Genomic DNA, 20,108 nt, shown 5'->3' with positions numbered 1-20,108 from the left:
GTTCTTTTTAGTTCGTGTGAGTGTGTTTTTAGTAGTTTCTTTTTTTTTTGTTTTTATTAAGCAGCTCGTTATCTATCCGGCTCATAAGGTCAACGGACGCAAAGTCGTCAGAGGCTGGCATCCGAAGCTGCTACTGTGCCTTCTACCGAAAAAAACACATTAAACACGTTAAAGGATTCGTTGGAAACACGGCTCCCGGCTAAGTACTCAGACCGTATACACGCTACAAACGCTACGCTAAATCACGCTAAATTTCGAGGGAACTGGACTTCTCGTTGTATCGCAAAGCCAATGTAGAATTTCCGCACCCCGTTCGATCATGATCTTCAGAGACGATACTTTAATTTCGCAACGTGTCGCTACATGCCACGCTATCGATTACGCATACGAATACATATATGTCGCGTACGTGTACACTGGGTGATCAGAATATTCGCAGACAGATCAGGAACGGTTCTCCGTGAAAAAGTAAATTAAATATGCAGAATGAAATTTTTTTTGGGAAAAATCGAAACGATCAGGAATGATTAGACACGCACATCTCTATGTGAATTCCGTCTCACGTCGATAAACTTCATTCTATACATATATCTCCCTTTTCTATCCGTTGTCTGATCTTGCCATAAACACCGTGACACCCTGTGTACACAGTTTATACTTTCTATTCTCCAAGTTACAATAGAAGCATGAACTTAAAGAGTCCTACCTTCACAAATTGGAAGAATTTAGTAAAAAATGATAAAAGAAAAGTGACCTGCTTCTCGATCGTTTGAAGTAACGTAATTAAACGTCGAACAAAATTGAATATTTCGTTTTCGTCCTAGTGCTGGACAAAGCCAATTTAATGTTCAAGGTCGTAGATCATGCGTAACTTCATCTCTTGCTTGCAGAACGCGCGGCGCCTTTGAAATTCTTGGCAAAACCTATAAATAGCGCGACGACATAACGTGAACGACCTTGAAATGTCATTTTCAGCTTGTCCTTGATCAACTAAAGGTATCCGCTCGTCAACGTTGCGAAGCAAACCTAAAGGTTAAACGCTGTTTACCCGGCAAACAGATAAACACGCCGAGATTCACGCTCAAACATAACAAAAAGAAATTCGAATCATACTTTCGAAATGTCTCCGACGTCTTGACGATTAACAGATATAAATTTTCCTTCGACTAATTGGCCAATCAGTCTTTGATCTAATATTACGCTCCGTACCTGCGAGGAATGTTGTTTCTTCGCAAATTCGTCGAAGGAACAACGTTCAATAATCAAAAACCTAGTCCATAGTTTCCCAACCGCGTCTAGCACGCGACTCCCTTTTCCAATTAATATTTTCTAATTTCCGAGTCCAGTTGCGCGCGTCATTTGACAACCTTAAAGCTTTACCTACCGGGAGCCAATTAAAAAATTTGTTAACCCCTTGCACTACGATTTTCATCGGAACTACAATAATCAGACCTTCGTCGTTTAGCGTTATAAAGAGCTAGAAAAAAATTTTAAAAAAAGAATAAAAAGAAACTGAAATCGTAATGCCTCTAGATCTTCACATTGAGAAACTATGACTCAGCCGAGAAGGGAACGGTCCAGAGCGTGTACAAAAATAAAAAAAAATAAAAAAAGCCGTGAATAACAACCGTGAGTTCTTTATAATTGATTACCTTTTCCTATCATTGTGCAGAGGTACGTTAGATCGTACCCAGCCCAGTTGACCCAATGCATAGCAATCTTTCTCGACTTTCTCCTCTTCGCGAATAACAGTATCTTCTACTCCAACCGGAGTATAATGGAAATGATCCTGTTCGGAGAGAATTCTGCGTTTGACCGGAGATCGAATGGGCTCGGTTTGAACGCACTTGTCACACTGACGCACCCTGAATTTCAACGTTAGATTCGACGATACCGGAGGAATCGGCGAGTCGCCCTCCCGGTACTCCATGTACGGGCTTTCACCGCCAGGAAGGTACAACAAGTTCCCCGACTCGGATCGGCGGTATGCGACCCGCTCTAAGGTATTGTTTACAGGAAACGTAGTCCCGTCGGCCCACTGACCGTCATCCTTTATCGGACGAAAGTGTGTGCGAGCGGAAGTTAGCAAGTCCTCGTCCGGTTCTGGCAGGCTGTTCACCTTCAGATTTGAACGAGATTCTTTGCGTGTTCCTATGGGTGTTTTACGGGGTGCGACTGGAAAGAAGCAGCTACCTGTCTGAGGACTGTGGCCCAGGGCAGTCAAATTGCTGCCGAGCCCTTTCCAGCACCAAGACCCATCCATAGCTGAGTCGGACCAGTTTACGTTACTCTCTGAAATGTTAGAACGTCACAGATACGTTTACTCATAACACGTTTGGTGCAGTGTCAGCGACTAACTTAGGACACACGATAATATTGAACGGAAACGATAATGAAAGAGACACATTCGTAGCACGACACAGATATAGCGATCTACGTCTAAACTTAGTGCGCATACCATTTACTTACATTTCCGTTAGATCTCTCCTATCCGTTAGATATATATATACTTAAGTCAATATTACTATATCGTGATGCTCGTAGATATTGTGACTGTTCCAAAGTACCAACCTGATTTCTTCTTGTTACTACATTCGTCCGCGTAATCCTCGATGCTGATCAAGTCGATGTCCCATGGAATGAGCGGCGAGTCGTCAACAATTGATTCCTGGTACGGTGTGTCGGTAGCGTAACCATTATCCGAGGTGGATAAAGTAAAGATTGTCTCGGTAGTGTCTGTCGGCCAAAGAGGTCCTGAAGGAATAGAGAGAGTGGGAGCCGCCCAGATAGAAGCCGTATCCTGTGCATTGCCCGGTCCTGAATCCCATAGTGCCTCCAAGCTTTCGTTAAACTTCGCTTGCAGCTGCGCCAACCTCAGCTGGTCCAACTCTAATTCTCGTTCCTTCTCACGTTCGCGCTCCATTGATTTGACGAATCCAAAGCTTTCTTTTTCCTCTGATCTCCGTGGCTCGATACTCTACAAAAGGAAATGTGTTATAGAATTTTTCATCAGCCACTACAGCCACTGTACAGTCTCTACACCCCCGAAATACTTACAATGGACATTTTAGTTTTCTTATTGCGAGTTTTATTATTGTTCTTGTTATTGTTATAGCTAACCCCGTTGATTTTATTATTACTGTTGTTGTTGTTGTTGTTATTCGAGATGTTGTTGTTGTTGTTGTTTCCTAGACTTCTTTCTTTCCTCTGAGAAACTTTCTTCAGAGTTGTCGGTTGCAAAGCAGGGAACGCTGCATAGTATCTAAGAGCCCTATCGCGAGGTGTCAGCGACTCTAAGCTTGTCTTGGTTTCGCCGTCAGATTTCTTGGATTCGTCCTCTTTCTCGCTCGAACCGCCTCCTTCCAAATCTCGTAGTTTCATGCATAATTCATCGACCAGTGTTTCTACTCCACATTTCTACAATTCACAACAAACAAACAGATTTTACAATAGACCTTCGCATTAAATTGTATAACTAGTGAGTCAGAGTTAGACATTATTTACTCTGCAGCGAGCCTTGATTATCCGAACTTGATTATCTGAATGGCATTGCCCTCCCGATAAGTTCGGATAAACGAGGTTCTACTGTGCTGTATTGCAAACATAGATTAAGACAGTTGATCCTCACATTATCGGCAGCGCTTGTTAGACATTGCACAACAGCACGTCTCTGTTCTTTGTCCCCTTGCGTTGGCAGCTTGGCTTTGGGTCGGGCACGTATGCGACGTCCTCCGTTCCTCCCTGTGCCCACAGCTTCTTCTGGAGGACTTAGGGCCGAGTCGGGGCGGCGCAGCAGGCTGAGCACAAATCGCGAGTACGCAATTGGGTCGATTCCCAATTCGTCCAGGCGCGTCTCCAGCCACTGTCGCAACTCCTCCTCGGCCCTTGTGCCGAACACTTCACCTCCTCCAGGGGACGCCGCTATCCCGACCAGATGCAGTGCCGGGTTCCTCATTTCCTCTTATTAAAATTCCTCCTGGACCCGAAAACTTTCACAGACTTGACTACCTCCAGGGTGATCATCTTCTCTTCTAAGAAAGGACAAACTGCTCGAAGAGATTCAAGATTTCCATGGTCTCGCATCATACGATTATCGCTGTTCAGACTTCCTAACGTATGTCGTGTCCTTTTCGAATGATTTCTGAATGTTTTGCAAGTATAACAACCAGCTTCGAAAAGGATCAGAAGACACCCGATAAATACCAATGTGCGTTTGTGGTTCCCACGTTATAAAGGTAGTTACACATGCAAGCCTGAACAGTGATAACCGAACAAATTGAAGTATAATTTGAAATGACCGATCATCGAGAAGGAAAACTAGTACTACACTTACCTTTATAATAATGTTACTGTATTATATTATTGTCCTTTAATGTTTCAATTTTACTGAATCCACCACCTTGACATTTATTTGCTTCATAAATGTTAGATTGTTTTCTTCTTCTCTTGGTTACTTGTAATTTCTTCAGTTTAATTACATAGCCCACAATTGGTGGTAGTATTCCTTGAAATTTTTAGTTACGTCGATTAGAAATTATTTGGTTCTTGTGCACAGGTGGTGGATGTTCTGTAGTAATGAGGCTGGCAGGTCTTAGCGAAGGATAACAAGTTTAGTTTCCTTCCCATTTTGACGCTGAAATTACAGAATTTCATCCAGTTATAAACTAGTATAATCAATGTAATGCGCGTACGATAATAATTGAAAAAATATACATAAATATGATTTCATTCCTTTCCATTTACTTGCAAAATCTACAAGATATAATTGAGCTTTCTGTCGACAATTGTAGTCTTAAATTTACAAATAGATCAGTGTTACGTCTCTTCGACGATCAATCGATTGTGTAAAACTTTTATCTGTTGTTGCGCAACGTTAACTAGACATTAGTGCCAATTCGTTAATAACAATATATGCATTGTTCTAAACGAAAGCAGAACACAAAAACAAAATATAGAATGGTACACGGTATATAGTATAGTAAATTATAATTCAAATTGGATCGCTAGGCAATGCTGGTTAGTATCTAGTGATAACGTTGAATGTTGTCAAATGCATACAGGGCAGTGGCAATTCATTAATAACAATATACATATATATTGTTCTAAACGAAAGCAGAACACAAAAACAAAATATAGTATAGTAAAGTTATAGTTCAAATTGGATTGCTAAGCAATGCTAGTTAGTGTCTAGTGATAACAATGAATGTTGTCGAACGCATACAGAGTGGTGGTATGTAAATGCAAAGTGGAATGTGTTATAGATATTTAAGCTGACTACTTGGTAATCACCTTATGACTAATGTCAGTTTCAGATAACGCGTTTGGTTAATCACAGACTACCTTTAGTCATTAGGCTAACTAAGATCGGGCAAATCGCGTTACGAAACGTCATCGAAAATGAGGCTTCGTGACAGCGGTATCTCATCATGGGAAAGAAAAGAAAGATTTTCTAATTGAAAATCAAATTCGGTTGATTCGTGCGTTTCCGATTAATCGCGGACTACCATTGCTCATTACGGTAACATAAATCATCGGACACGTCGTGTTACGAAACGTCATTGAAAATGAGGCTTCGTGACAGCGAAGTGTATGAACAATTCGAAATGAAATTCTGCTGTTTGGGAAACGCTAAAAATTCGTTTGACCTATGCGCTGGGCAATTTCGAACGTCCGCGAACTTCGTACGACAACGCGTGTTCGTTGAGGCTCGATTAGGTCGCGAATTTTTTGCGCATAAAATATAAGACGCAGTTGGAAACATGCGTTTACGTTAGAGGCTGCTAAGTCACGTTGCACGAACAGTGGATCTAAAAGCACATATTCCACGTCGTGGCAGACAGGAGACGAGTTAGGGACATCGCATTCAATTACATGGGGCAAGATCAACGGCGTGAAACGTTCGAGCACCGTTATCAAACGCTGTCAAAGCCGCTTATCGGCGGATTACGCGGCCGCGAGAACGATCAAACACGAAGGACACGGTTTTTTCGTGTGATTTTCTTCGGGAGAATCATCGGCCAGCTTTGTACGCTGGCTAGATGTTTCTCGGGCTGGTGCACGAAAACAAACTGCAATTCCGAACGCGTTCCGCTGCACCAAGGCTGTCTATCTATATGGATTGTTGGCAGACGCATCGCTCCCGAGCAATGCAAATAACCTTGCCCGATTGCGCGATGCGTTTCGTAGTGAGTCATAAGCTTTCGCGTCGACGAACGTCCGACTGCGCGACATTGCGAAACAGAAACAAGTCAAGATTCGCGAACTGTCGACGCGTGACAACCGAGACAATCATGCCCGTCGCGTGAATAAACGAGATTTGTCGAATTTTGACGTACCTGCATGCCTCGAGAGATGATTTCACCCCGGCCTCTTCTACACACCCCACTCACAGAAAAACATGGCGGCTACTCAGGGGGAGTAAACTAAACTCTTATGTATGACCTTAGACCATATAACTTATAGACCCGGCATAAAGTCTGTCTCATGAAAGAAAGGACTCGTTCCGCGCAGCTCGACTGATCGCAGCGCCTTGCTGCGAGCCTCCCAACTCCACTCGTTGGCTCACGCTCGTTGTGCATTGGGAGTTCTACCAATCAGGGCGAACCTGCGCAGCGAACGACGCAAACTGGTCGTTACCCAAGTCCCTTCTCTCGTGAGACGGACTTTAGATATATAGGAAAGCCGACCGAGGGTGCATTCCAATGCGCATACACTGCATAGAGAACCGTTCCGTTTCATTCTGTGATGTCGCTCTATCGAAACCAGCGCCATCCTAGTTATTATTAGAGTCACGTTACCGCGAGTATTTGAATGCCGGAATAAGTAGAAACCCATGTTGTTGTAATTGTAATCTCGTAGATATGTAGCTAGGAAATATTGCGATAAAGTTAGAAGGTCACTCGAGTAGGGAAAATACAGGAGAGGAAGGCCATCTGCAACCCATAAAGGAGCGGAAACAGTTCGACGGGATTAGGACCCCTTCAATGAAGAATAGCAAGGGAAAGCAGACCCGAGGACAACTCTCCAGCTCTCGTCAAGGACTTCAACCCATAAATTTGCTGCCTTGAACAAAGGACCTTTTTTAGGAGCAATCGAGCAGCGACGGTCAAGTACGCGACACGTTGAGTACACGTGCACGATCTTGGACAGTTTCCCTTCGGGCCACCCCTACGAGGCGTTACGCACCAAGCGTGGGAAATTGGGACGCCCACGACATCTTCCCCCGCAAGACTGCTACGCGTCATCGACTTAGGGGAGGAGACTACCCTTCTGATTGGGCCTCACGACGCCCCACTAAATACGCAACCCCGGAACCAGAGGGCTGATGGAAGAAGCAGAAGCACAGCGGAATGACTCTCTCTGCAACTCACTGATAGACTTCAGACTTTCGAAATACAGAGAAAGTTCGCCATAGTCACAGTTTATACTATTTATTATCATCGATCACCTTCCTAATTAGAGACCATTTTAAAGGCGTTCGAATCCTTACCGCGAAATTAATAAAATCTATCGTTTGTGCCATCTGGAGGCAAGTCCCGCGATTACAAAATAAAGACGAATATCACACCAGTGAGGCAAAGCAGTGGTAAAATATGACGTCACAAGATAATTCTTAAGATAATTTCAAAATGGCTGACACGGCAGACTGACGCCAATACCACGGCACCGTGGCCGACACTACGCTACCACGCCATTAAAATGTTGTAAATGTGATCGATTTATATGTAAAAAACATTCTGTAACCTGCATAATATGCGAAAGTTGATAATCTTCAGAATCAAATATCGATTCCTAAAATAGTTAAAATTTCTGACAATGAGTCGATAAAACAGACGACCGTGGACGCAATCGTGTACGAGGTATCCCATCTATGTTATTCATCGTTTATGACGATTCTGATGTCTGACGCATCGGCAATTTAAAATCATAGATAAAATATGATAATATAGAATAATGCCTCACACAATAGTGCAGATCAAACATAAATCATCATAATAAAGATTCTATGAGCTTGTAGTGATTAACATTTATTACAATTCCCACGTATGTAAAACGTTTGGAAAGAAGATTTAGCGCAATGTGGTACCCGGAGACGTGAACTATTTACTATTGGGTGAGTGCTGCAAAATGTTGATACCTACTATGTAGAATCGCAACTTAGATTTTTCTTGCATCACTGGTAATCTGGTTGCAAATGAAACAGAGTCGATCTGAGTCGATCCTCTAATCAAAATTGTGATTCTGATTCGACAGCGGGATGTGTTCTGATGTGTTCTAAAAAGATGGATTCTCATACGACTTATTAGTTATATTTTATAGTGAAAGGGCAGGTAAAAGCTAAAGTCATGCTAGTAATATTAGAACCAGTTTCACGAGCAGCTGATCTTTGATCTCTAATCGCTATGTTCAAGATGGAAAATGTGTGATGGCCGTATTTTACTACATATTTGCAGGGAAACACGGCTTCGAAAAACTACAAAAATCACGAAAAAAACATTAATACAAGATGAATACTTTGATCCATTCGAAAGCAATGATAATTAACCATAGCAAAACGATCCGACGTACGTATAACACATTTTATTCTATAATAAATCATAATTATGCTGTACCAATTTCCAATAAGTAAATACATTCTAAATATCGTGCACGCTATATTTATGTAACAGGCAAATTGACGCGTAGAACTATTAATATCTGTTTGACATCGGCAAAATTTTTCTATGCTGTTCGATTGTACTTGCTTGTCTAGGCTCGCAATTTACATAATTATTTAAGCAGTAGGTTATGTTATGAAATAAGTTATAATAATAGCGGTTTCGTATATTCACGATATAATACTATGTACGTTGTTATCGAACGCAGATTTTATTGTCAACTGCGTGTTGTCATAGAAAATTTTTACTCGCAACTGGATGATATTTTGTTAAAGATTACAGACGTGTTAAAATAATTATTCGACAATCCTATAATATATATAATATTTCACAGAATATGGCTGTTTCAAGTTATGGTACAACGCCAATCAAACAAACGGAGGCTTGGCACTCATTTACACTGATAGAACAGATCTGGGGAACAACAGATTGTCGATGCACTCGAAAGTAATAGAAAGCTTTAATATTGTAAATACACCATATTTACAAGTTCGCACATTTTACGCGACGCCGATATGGAGCGGGAAAGAATCGTCTTCCAAAGTGGAGGATACAGTAAAAAATATCAAGGAGCAAAAGGACCTCAAACAAAAAACCGAGGGAGCTGTTGCTCATACTAGTTCGAAAGCAGTGGTAGAGAAACTAACAATATGGCAGAGGGTCAAGGGAGAAATTCTACATTACTATCATGGGTTTAGATTATTGGGTCTGGATATGAAAATTTCGGCAAAATTAGTTTGGAGAATTTTGCAAGGCAAAGCGCTTAGTAGAAGAGAGCACAGATTGGTAAGTTAACCGTAGAAATATTAACAAAATTGCTCGCTTGGGGTCTTGTAGGACCCCGACATAATAATGTTTCAATTCAAGTAACATTCTTTATATTAGTTAGGTCTATGTTGACATTTTTTGACAGGAATTACGCACTTACGAAGACATCGATATTACCATGACCCCATGCGAGTAGCTAAAGGTTAAATTCACAGAATCGTTCTAATTTTTAACGACTTTCAGCTAATAAAAACAACCGGAGACATGTTCAGGCTGATTCCCTTCTCCGTTTTCATCATTGTTCCTTTCATGGAGTTTCTATTACCAATCGCTATCAAGCTATTCCCTGGCTTGCTGCCATCTACTTTCCAAACAGCAACTGAGAAGGAAGACAAATTGAAGCAAGCATTAAAGGTTTGAATCCGTCCTTCCTATCCGGCAACAATTTCGTTCGAACCGTTGACCTTGACTCGAACCTTTGAATTTCCTGCTTCAGATAAAAATCGAGATGGCGAAATTTTTACAAAAAACTCTGGATGACATGGCAGTACAGTCATCGGATTACAAATCGAAGAGGGCCAAAGAATTCGCCGAATTTTTCTATAAAGTTCGGAGTTCCGGTACCACAGCATCGAACGACGAGATCATGCAGTTTAGTAAGCTTTTCGAAGACGAGATTACGTTAGACTCTCTTTCTCGACCACAGCTGGTAGCGTTGTGTAGAGTGCTAGACGTGCAGACTCTGGGAACGACAAATTTCATACGATTTCTGCTTCGAATGAGGCTCAGAAGTCTCTCGGCGGACGATAAGGTGTTCTATCTTATCTACTTTCGTTCATGCGTCTTGTAGCATAGTCATTCTTTCTTGCCTACAGCTCATGTACATTTTTTAGCTCATAGAAAAGGAAGGCATCGATACCCTGACTAGAAGCGAGTTGCAGCAAGCCTGTAGGGCACGAGGAATGAGGGCGTACGGTTTGCCGGAGAGCAAATTGAGGGAGCAACTATCCCAATGGTTGGATCTCAGTCTGAACAAAAAGGTCCCGCCGTCGTTATTACTTCTCTCGCGAGCGTTGATGGTCCCGGAGACGATACCTATGTCGGACAAGCTGAAAGCCACCATTTCAGCCCTTCCCGACACCGTTGTCGCACGTACCCAGGGCGCAATCGGGGAGAAAGAGGGCAAAATGGACCACAAGACGAACATCGAGATCATCAAGATGGAGGAGAAAAAGATCGAGGAAGAGCGGCAAGAGAAGAAAGATGTCGAGCCGCAGCCGGCAGTGTTCACTTCCAAAACTGACGAGATCACTAACACAGACGTGAAAGTTATTGAGCAGGCTTTAGATAGTATTGGAAAGGTTTGTATAAATGGTGGATTGGTGAAGTAGTTTAGTATGCGAGATTGTTACTTATAGAGAAACTATTTTAAAAAGGACAAGAAGACCATGTCGGTGGAGAAAGAGGAGCTGAAGGAGCTAAAGGAAGAAATGGCTGACTACCAGGAAGACCTAAAAGAGCTCCACGAGATCAAAGCTGCCGCGAAGGGTCAGGAGGACGTAGAAAACATTAAGGAGTCCAAAGGTGCTAAACGATTATTCAACAAAGTGAATAAGATGATCCGAAAAATGGACGAGGTTCTGGGGCAGCTTGAATCCGAGAAAAAGCTGAAACAGGAGGCTGGTACTAGTACCGTGGGCGTGGAAGAGACCCCGTCTACGAAGAGTGTGGAGGAAGTGGTTAAGATAGACGAACTAATCACAGCCATTAAGAAAATTCAAAATGTACCTGACGAGCATCGGTTACAGCGCATAGTAGAAATTTTAGCGAAAATGGATGACGACAGAGATGGGGCAATAAAGATTGAAGACGTTCTGAAGGTACGTTTCTCATGAAATATAATAAAAACAATTAATCAAATTACCGATCTATTCGCGACTGTATAATACGAATTTTTATCGCCCGTTTATAGGTGGTGGAATTAATTGGAAAAGAGGACATTAAGTTAAGCAAAAAACAACTACACGAACTGATCGAATTAATTGATAAAGAGGAAATACTGGAAGTGGAAGAACAGATCCAGAAATCGTTGCAGAAGGACTCGTCCGCTGGAAAGTCGTCCGAAGAAAAGTATGTTGCACCAAAATCTCCAGTTCCTGCTACACCAGTAACGACTGAAAAAGGTTTTGGCAAAGAGGAGCTAGATGATGACTATGGAGCACGTACCCCCGAAAAGGAAAGGGAAAAAGCCACGGTACTTAAGAGCAATTCCTCTTCTGATCCAGTGAGCAATCCTCCGTTGGGCACCAGTGTTCCACCGACGACGAAAAAGGCGGAAGGCTCTAAGCAGCTATGATCACCGCACAATAAACTATAAATTAATGTATGTAATTATTAATACACTCTTAAATCAGACATTATTTGAAGACGATATTGCGTTATCATCTCTATAAATATTTTCACACGTACATTTCTTTAGCGAATGGGATTATATATATATATATAGCAGAAGTTTTTTAAGAAGGCTTCGGACACATGGAAGTCTTCCTAGAATTACTCCAATAGTTACATGTATGTATTAACAGGCTTCATAATGAAACGCTGACACATACAACATCTTATCGTTGCTAATTTAGAACTATTTTACAAAAACGTTAATAGAATAACATTCATCGAACTTTTGTATTTATTGCTACACCAGATTTTGAATTGTTTTCATTAAGACTGCGATGCATTTAACAGCATCAACGTGTTATTTGGTCTAGAAATTACAAACTGTCTGTGCTGGTCACAAAAAAGAAGTAACATTACTCTGCTTACAAATTTTTTATTGACTTCGGAAAAACAATTTTTTGAAAAAATTGTACGTGACAATACTGTAGTCATTGATATTGTTAATTAGCAAAGGGATTATGATACGAGCACTTTGTGTTTTGTTCGAACGAAGTTCAATTCCGAGATATTGTAATACCGTGAGGAATCATTCCATCTGTCTGAGTATTGACTATAGTTACAGAATTATGAATTGCAAACGTGAACCTCTATGATCGAGGTTCAAGTAAAAGCGTAATGTACATTTATAGGCGAAATAATTTTATTAACTGTAAAGTACATGAACAGGGATTATTGTCCATTTACATGTATTTATTGAATATATAAAAAGAGAATATTTATGTAAAGCACGTAACATTTGACTACTAAATATACTTCTACCTTACATACGAAAAAGAAATGAAAAATTAGACCATAATTGACATTGAAAGTAAACGAATCAATGAAAAATATACAATGAAACACTGCTGGGATATAGGGCTTAGAATCGTCGGCATAATGATGAAACGGAAGCGATAACACGAAATTCAGTAATCTTATGTAGTAGTGTACATATACTTGCACAAAGTTACAGTATGAATAATATGTTATATAATAGTTATATCAATTTCAAAAGGAAAAAAAAACATGGATAGTAATTGATGCCCTGAATGACATTTACTTTTTTACTTCCGCGCATCAAACTGCCTGTTTATGTAATAAACTATATTTCTGTAAAAAAAAATATAAAATGGTCTTATTCGAAAAGTGTTTTTCATAAGTTAAGTGTACGATTACTTTTATTAAAGATGTTCACGTACAGGTATTGTTATTTTCAACCAACCACTGTTTCATACTCTACAAGTAAAACACGTTTTATATTTTTTTCAACACTGAAATGTTTTCGATCTATTTTATTTTCTCTCTGCTCCATTATAAATTTTCAGATAATACAAATATTTGTCAAATGCACTTTAGTTCTTTTTCCTATTTGCATCCATATATATATTATGTATATATACATGTGTTACATATACATATGTACATACATACATATATGTATACATATATTTGCAGTTCCCTATAATCACCTATAATATATGTTTGTGTTCGTTTGAAACAACCGGGAATTGTAGACGTACACTCCCGTACATAAATCACTGGACACTTACTATTCTTCAACAAAATGTTAATTAAAAAATACAAGCTTCCAGCTTGATTTTATTGTTTTATTTTGATTAGATGTATTATATATGATAATACACTTGAATGGAAATATATCAATACTATTTGAAAATGTTGGAAAAAAGAGATTGCATGAGATATTTGGGGATGATTGTATGGACAGCTCTAGAAGCGAAAGTGGAAAACAATTGCCCCACTTCAATTTGAAAAATTAGAAGATATATATGATGCTTCCAGTAGAAATTATTCTTTAAATTTCTTTACTCGAGCACGTATTATTATAAAAATTGTGAAAAATCTAAATAAATTCAGTCTTGTAATTTTTATAAAACAATATATATATATTCGATACATTTTGTACTCGGTACGCTTTTAATGTTTATAACAAATAAACATCGTTTGCATTCACATTTGAATAAGTGTCCGCGGTGACTTATGGACGGGAGTGTATTGAAGGGACACCGACAAAATGACTAATGTATCCGAGTGAGAGTGAGATAGAGAATTGTAAAAAGGTGTGATCGACGATCGTGCGTCGACGCAAACCACGCAAAGTGTGTGCCCAAGTTGGGCGAGCATAACAGCGTTCGAATGATGAATAAAAATTGAATTCGATGGAGAAAACCGTGAACGAACAAGTAAAATGGAAAGGCACGGTAAACATTTAAGCGTGGGAGTGATATTCGGTTTGTAGCATATGTATAGACATAGACCGAAATAGGTTTGCCCTGCCGGTTACCTCGGTATTTGTATATTATCCGCAAGTTCCGTGTAACTTGAATCGCGATGACTGCGTTAAGCGGATTTATGGAGTTTTTCCAAAAAGGAAAGGTAATTTCTCTGTATACTAAAATAGATTCGTATTTAAACGTATATTCTAACCTGTTCTACAATGTTATTGATTATTTTCATGCGTGAACTCATTCTGACAGGTTCGAATTCGTAAAATTATCTTATCTTAAGTGAATTCAAATGTCAACATCCCTTTATTCGATACCATTACGTCTACATTGTTATAGAATTTGTTCTACGAATTTCTAATTAAACTTTCTTTCGATTCAACATTGCAGACATTCAGACCAAAGAAGAAATTTGCTCATGGAACCTTGCGATATTCCTTACACAAACAAGCACAAGCTTCGCTTAATTCTGGAATTAACTTAAGGTCTGTCGTGAAACTACCACCTGGAGAAGATCTCAATGATTGGATTGCTGTTCACGGTACTCAATGATTTTATTAAAAAAATATTATATGTATATAGTTTCCACGTTGGTTGAAAAACCGTGTAAGACAAGGACTCACTATACTATGTTTTTATGTTCATGATCAATATTACAATTCCAGTGGTAGATTTCTTCAATAGAATAAATTTGATATACGGCACTATTTCTGAATACTGTGATTCCGCGTCTTGTCCCACTATGAGCGGTGGAGCTCGGTTCGAATATTTATGGGCAGACGGTGAAAAGTATAAAAAGCCTACTGCACTGCCAGCGCCACAGTATGTTAGTCTCCTTATGGATTGGATAGAAGCACAAATTAATAATGAAAACATATTTCCAGTTTCGACAGGTATTGGGCTTCAGTAGTAAAAATACTGATTTGTGTAATTAATATGAAAATTTGTTTCAGATGTACCATTTCCAAAAACTTTTATACCTCTGTGTAGAAAAATTTTAACCCGCTTGTTTAGAGTGTTCGTTCATGTCTACATACATCATTTCGATCGTATTGTGGCTATAGGAGCAGTAAGTCTCATATTTTTATCAAAAAATTGTTACTCAATTTGATACTTGAATACACGAATAGCAAGAGCCCTAATTTTAGCCATGACAAAAAATTCAATTACTCTCTTGTGTTCCAGGAAGCACATGTAAATACATGCTATAAACACTTTTACTATTTTGTAACGGAATTCGAATTAGTCAATACAAAAGAATTGGAGCCACTGGCTGAAATGACTGCCAAAGTATGTAAGGATACATCGCCGACGCAGACTCCATCGCATAATCCTAGGTAGTCGTGAAACTTAAGAAATTATAAGTATGGTAATCGAATTAAAGAGAGGTAAAATTCTTTTCATATAAGTACAAAGATGAGAGCTCTCTTTCGTAGTATTAAAAAAAAAAAAGAAAACGTGGAAAGATTGGTTACTATTCATTATAAAACAAAATATTAATATCTACACAATTTTGATAATTATCATTATTAATATTCGCTAAGTCAGGCTTTTTATAATCCAATAATGATACCCATAGAGTTCCATAAGTACAGTAAGAATAATTTCGGAATCATAATTTTCTGATATGTTTTTCGAATGAATCGTACTAAATAGGAGAAGCATAATGCATTTATTGCTCGTTTGCGAAGTACTACTTAAACTGAAGTGCAAACCTGAAGAATAATATAATAAGATTCTGAAAGCTTTATATCGATAGTCGTAGCAATAAATTCTAGATATGTCCATAGTAATTCGCGAGTCAGTGATTAAATTATAAATTTAGGTATCGAATTTTATGAAACTATTTTACATTATTTATATCGTCATAGAAGTATATAATTGTACATATAATTTGCGTAGTATTTTCACAGTTGCATTTAAAACTGCAATAATTTTGTACCCGAGATAGAAACGAAAGAAATAGAACAGATAACAGAAATAGAAAGAGTACAAATTGCTAAAGCAATAAAGTAATAAATTTGTTTACAACTTGGAAATTTGTCCATTATTTATAACGAATTAAATATAATGAAAAATAAACGAATATTACAAACGAAAACGCAAAACAGTTCTGATAAAATACTAATGATCTCGTTTCCTTTTCCATATTATAAACCAAAAGCAGAGCCAAAAGATAATGTAGGTAAATTGTTTTATTTAAGCCTGGCGAGATACACGTTCGGCAGTTGACTAATCGTCGAACAAATATTAAAATGAAACTACAATGCACGATACGGTGTACATAGAAACTTGCATTATATATTTCCAATTGCTTAATAAATATTGTGGGATAAATCGTAACAATGATTCACATTCACGGAAAACGGTTTACGGTAGTTGTAGTTTCAATTTAATGTCGAGTTTTGTTTACTAAAACTGACGTTCTGGGCGACTCGTCGTAAATTCTATCAACGTAGTTCGTTTAGACGCGTAATCTGTACATGTCTGCTCTAATTATGTTGTAATCAGGAAGGTTCTCGATCGGGCCAACAGCTGCGATTACCGGGCACTGATTGTAAATGTATTTCATACCGACATCGTGAATAGTCTTGGCCGTTACGCTCTGAAAAGAATTCGTTTTTAAAGAAAATTCTATGACAAATAATTCACGTACAAACATTACTTACATCTATCCTGGCCTCGAGTTCGTGAAGAGGTATGCGTCTGTTGTAGCATAGCATTTGTCGACCGATATCTTCGCAAATCGCAGTCGTACCGTCCAATTGAAGAAGCATGTTCGTTTTGAGAATGTTTTTCGCACGTTCTACTTCCCTTTCTGTGACCGATACGCATAATCTCATCCATTCAGACTGGATATTTTCTACGAAGTCTTCGCACGACAGGGGATCGCATACATAATACACACCCCATAGACCGGTATCCTACAAAGGACAAATAGTTGGAGGAAAGAGCTTAGTAATAAAATGATTTGATGAAAATAGTATGTACTTTGTAGCATGTGTTGAAGCTTTGGTAACTGTGGCACATTCCCATTATTGCTCCAGCTTGAGCCAAGTGGTTCGCGCTGCTTGTGCCACCTCCCTGGCTGCGGTCCCACGCTCCCATCAGAGTGTTCGCAACCATAAGAGGAATGTTGTCAGCATCCGCCCATCCAGCACCTACAAGAAAAGTCTATAAGTTCCTATTATCTAAGAACTAGACTGTGGACACACACTGCTATCCGACAAGGCTTTCAGCACCTTCGACAGCGACTGCTATATGCGCAAGAGGAATGGTGTCATCACGGACTCTGATTTCAGAACCAGTGTAACGACATGGTACATCGGGAAGTGGAATTTCGTCGTAGTGTGGTCCGGACATTTTACCGAAGTGTTGGTTTGCCAATTCTACGAGAGCATTGTGTTCCACACCACCGGCTCCTGCTAATACGAATCTGAGAGAAAGAAATAAATTTAACAACGCATGTACGCACAATAGAGATACATACCATAGGAAACACGTAATTTATAAATTACCTTGGTGGACCGTAGTACTTCTTTACATAATCCTGAAGATCTTTTTTCGTGATGCTCTTAATGTTTTTGGTGGGTCCTAAAATTGTTCTGCCCAGAGGAGTTCCTTGGTAAGCGCTGCTGTGCAGGTGATCGAAGACAACTTCTTGGAGATTTGTTTCGACCTCTTGCATCTCTCTCAAGATAACACCGCGCTCTCTTTCAATCTCGTTTTCCCCAAGCTTGGAATTTTGAATGATGTCGCTTAAAATTTCTACTGCTTTCGGTACATCTTGCGACAAACATTTGGCATAGAATACTGTCTGCTCCCTGCTCGTGTAGGCATTCAAGTGAGCACCCATGTTCTCGATCTCTAATTCTAAATCGGTTTGCGATCGTTTGGTGGTCCCCTGTCGATATTAGTTGTTTAAATTAATACTTCGAACATCTTCAGTTAAGGGGAAGTCTCCTTTCCAGGATTGCAAGGGTGTGGGACTTTTGAGGCAGACTTTGAGGGACTTTTGACTACTGAAAAAGCCCATCTGTGCGCATTCGCATCCTTGCAATCCTGGAAACGAGACTTCCCCCTTAAGAGTAGTATAATTTACCTTGAAAGCCATATGTTCCATGAAGTGGGCCACACCATTGTTTGCATCGGTTTCAAAACGGCTGCCAGAATCGATCCACAGTCCTACTGTGGCTGTCGGCGCACCGGTGTCTTCACTCGCTACTCTCATACCACAATCTAAAGTTGTAACTCTCGTTGCCGGCTGATTGATCAGCATTTCTTTCAGGGAAGTTGCTGTAGACTGCCATTGTTTCTGGGTCTGTGAAACAACCGTAGAACATAATATTAAAATTCCGAGAAGTGGTTTCCTGATAAATAAGCAATATAGACATGCCCGTATACATGATACAAATTGTATATTAAATATGTTCATAAGTAAGTATTAGCAAAAACCTCTCCTAATTAGTACAAGTTTATCAACTTCTCAAGTATTGGTCAATTGCATCTTCGAAGTATCTAAATTAAATGGCATCGCACTACTGCAACATTGTCTTTACATAGAGTGGATCGAACGCATCGAGGTTATAACATTTTGACACAAGTATTCCACCCGTGTGTAGTAGGATTCAATTCAAGAAGGTCTGTTTATTGTCATTTAAACATGAATACATTACGTCTCTTTTATTTTCATAATATTTTAAACAGTTTATTCTCATTACGTAAGGAGCAAATGAAGTTCACGAAATTTTCATCTCGACGAAATGAAGTGGATTTCATTGATTCATCGGGGTACTATTCGAGGAATGATCGAAGAATGGTAAAATGATCATTTGATTACCTTCACAAGACTGGTTTTATTGGTGTATGTCCGCAACGCGGAACTAACTTTTAGCAGACGAGTCGCCATTTTTCCGATTTCCTCGCAACTGCTCCGATCTTACGACCAAGGTAGTAGCTAGAATTCGAACTGGTACCAGACTGTACCAGACTGGTACTCGTTCGTACTCAGCTCAGGGCTCAGAGCCAGTGCTTCGATTGAGCCCAACCTTTTTGATACGATGGATGGCCGCTAGAGGCGCTGCGCGGAAAAACAGTAACGTATCTACTATTGGGTAGATGAAATGGGGTTCCTTGATCACCCCGCAGAATTTAAAAAAATTTATATGATTTGATTCTGAAAAATGAATGTATAACAAGTGTATTTGTGTATATTTTGTAACTCGTAGGTGCTCGTAGGACACGTACTGGAGTCTTTTTGTCCGGTAAGATTATTTCGATACATTCCCGCCAATATAACTGCCTCAGGGCTCTGGCCGCTCTGCTACCCAATAGTAGTGTAGCGTGACCCGTTGATCACGCGAACATATTTAGTTACGATAGCGTTACCGCAATCTAGGTTCGATTAATGGCGCTGAGAGGGAAAATTGAATATAAAGCATAACGTTTAGGTCAAAGCCGCGTATTTCATACCCAAGTAGCCACAAGTAGCCACGTACGTCCCTAAAACGTACGCAGAATGGACGTAGGACGTTTGGACGTGAACCGTACGTTTTAGGGACGTACGTGGCTACTTGGGATATACATATATTCTTTATTCGGGCACGATAGCTTAGGCTTAGAATAAGTAGGGAAACAAGAGGTTTCCACAGAGATCCTTGACGAAACCAGATGGGCGAGACTAATCGAGGAATTTGGGTAAAGTCATGTAACTCTTGGAGGAGCTTCTCCAATTTCGCATAAATAGGCAGTCGAAGTCTAGAATCGGTCAAGGACGGGAAGTCGTAAATTCTCAGTCACAAGGACCTCTTGGAACTCCCTCGGACCTCTCTCTCGCTCGGTCCCACGACCCTTGTTTCGACGGGCCTTCACTGGCCTTCACCCTCGCGTGTACCCCACTCTCGTGTGCGCGCTATTGAGGCACCTCCACCACCAATCACCATCGAGCAGCAACCGAAGACGAGCCACCCGACGAATCAACGTCCAGCTGGAAGATCCGAATTTTCCT

The 20,108-nt window shown here is 39.8% G+C and overlaps 4 protein-coding genes across 5 annotated transcripts; 2 read left to right on the top strand and 2 right to left on the bottom strand.

Moving 5' to 3' along the window:
* Positions 1-35: 35 nt before the first annotated feature.
* LOC143208830 (uncharacterized) lies at positions 36-6,494 on the bottom strand. Of its 2 annotated transcripts, none has more exons than XM_076423673.1 (7): positions 6,336-6,494; positions 4,334-4,633; positions 3,629-4,046; positions 3,058-3,417; positions 2,572-2,977; positions 1,653-2,292; positions 36-142 (listed from the first exon to the last, which is right to left on the bottom strand). In XM_076423673.1, the coding sequence occupies exons 3-7, from the start codon at positions 3,953-3,955 to the stop codon at positions 82-84; spliced, it is 1,794 nt and encodes a 597-aa protein (XP_076279788.1). In that variant the 5' UTR covers positions 3,956-4,046; positions 4,334-4,633; positions 6,336-6,494; the 3' UTR covers positions 36-81. The 2 variants fall into 2 exon arrangements, with proteins under 2 accessions (XP_076279788.1, XP_076279787.1); XM_076423672.1 differs by having other exon boundaries at positions 3,629-4,031.
* A 1,709-nt stretch (positions 6,495-8,203) lies between these two features.
* On the top strand, positions 8,204-13,056 carry Letm1 (Leucine zipper and EF-hand containing transmembrane protein 1). The gene is made up of 7 exons (XM_076423028.1): positions 8,204-8,564; positions 8,992-9,443; positions 9,669-9,839; positions 9,922-10,236; positions 10,319-10,786; positions 10,862-11,305; positions 11,398-13,056. The coding sequence occupies exons 1-7, from the start codon at positions 8,507-8,509 to the stop codon at positions 11,779-11,781; spliced, it is 2,292 nt and encodes a 763-aa protein (XP_076279143.1). The 5' UTR covers positions 8,204-8,506; the 3' UTR covers positions 11,782-13,056.
* Positions 13,057-13,591: 535 nt separating this feature from the next.
* On the top strand, positions 13,592-16,140 carry Mob3 (MOB kinase activator 3). Its single transcript, XM_076423031.1, has 5 exons — positions 13,592-14,252; positions 14,492-14,642; positions 14,767-14,994; positions 15,055-15,170; positions 15,287-16,140. Exons 1-5 carry the CDS (start codon positions 14,208-14,210, stop codon positions 15,440-15,442), a joined length of 696 nt encoding a protein of 231 aa, XP_076279146.1. The 5' UTR covers positions 13,592-14,207; the 3' UTR covers positions 15,443-16,140.
* Positions 16,141-16,278: 138 nt separating this feature from the next.
* Positions 16,279-19,127, bottom strand: Uqcr-c1 (Ubiquinol-cytochrome c reductase core protein 1). The gene is made up of 7 exons (XM_076423029.1): positions 18,942-19,127; positions 18,204-18,422; positions 17,620-18,005; positions 17,344-17,537; positions 17,093-17,262; positions 16,771-17,025; positions 16,279-16,706 (listed from the first exon to the last, which is right to left on the bottom strand). Exons 1-7 carry the CDS (start codon positions 19,008-19,010, stop codon positions 16,566-16,568), a joined length of 1,434 nt encoding a protein of 477 aa, XP_076279144.1. The 5' UTR covers positions 19,011-19,127; the 3' UTR covers positions 16,279-16,565.
* Between the last annotated feature and the right edge of the window lie 981 nt (positions 19,128-20,108).

This window comes from Lasioglossum baleicum, chromosome 5, assembly GCF_051020765.1.
Source record: "Lasioglossum baleicum chromosome 5, iyLasBale1, whole genome shotgun sequence".
In the NCBI taxonomy this organism is placed as follows: Eukaryota; Metazoa; Arthropoda; class Insecta; order Hymenoptera; family Halictidae; genus Lasioglossum; species Lasioglossum baleicum.
Note: the sequence above shows the minus strand (reverse complement) of the source record. Positions and strands in the feature narration are given on the sequence as shown.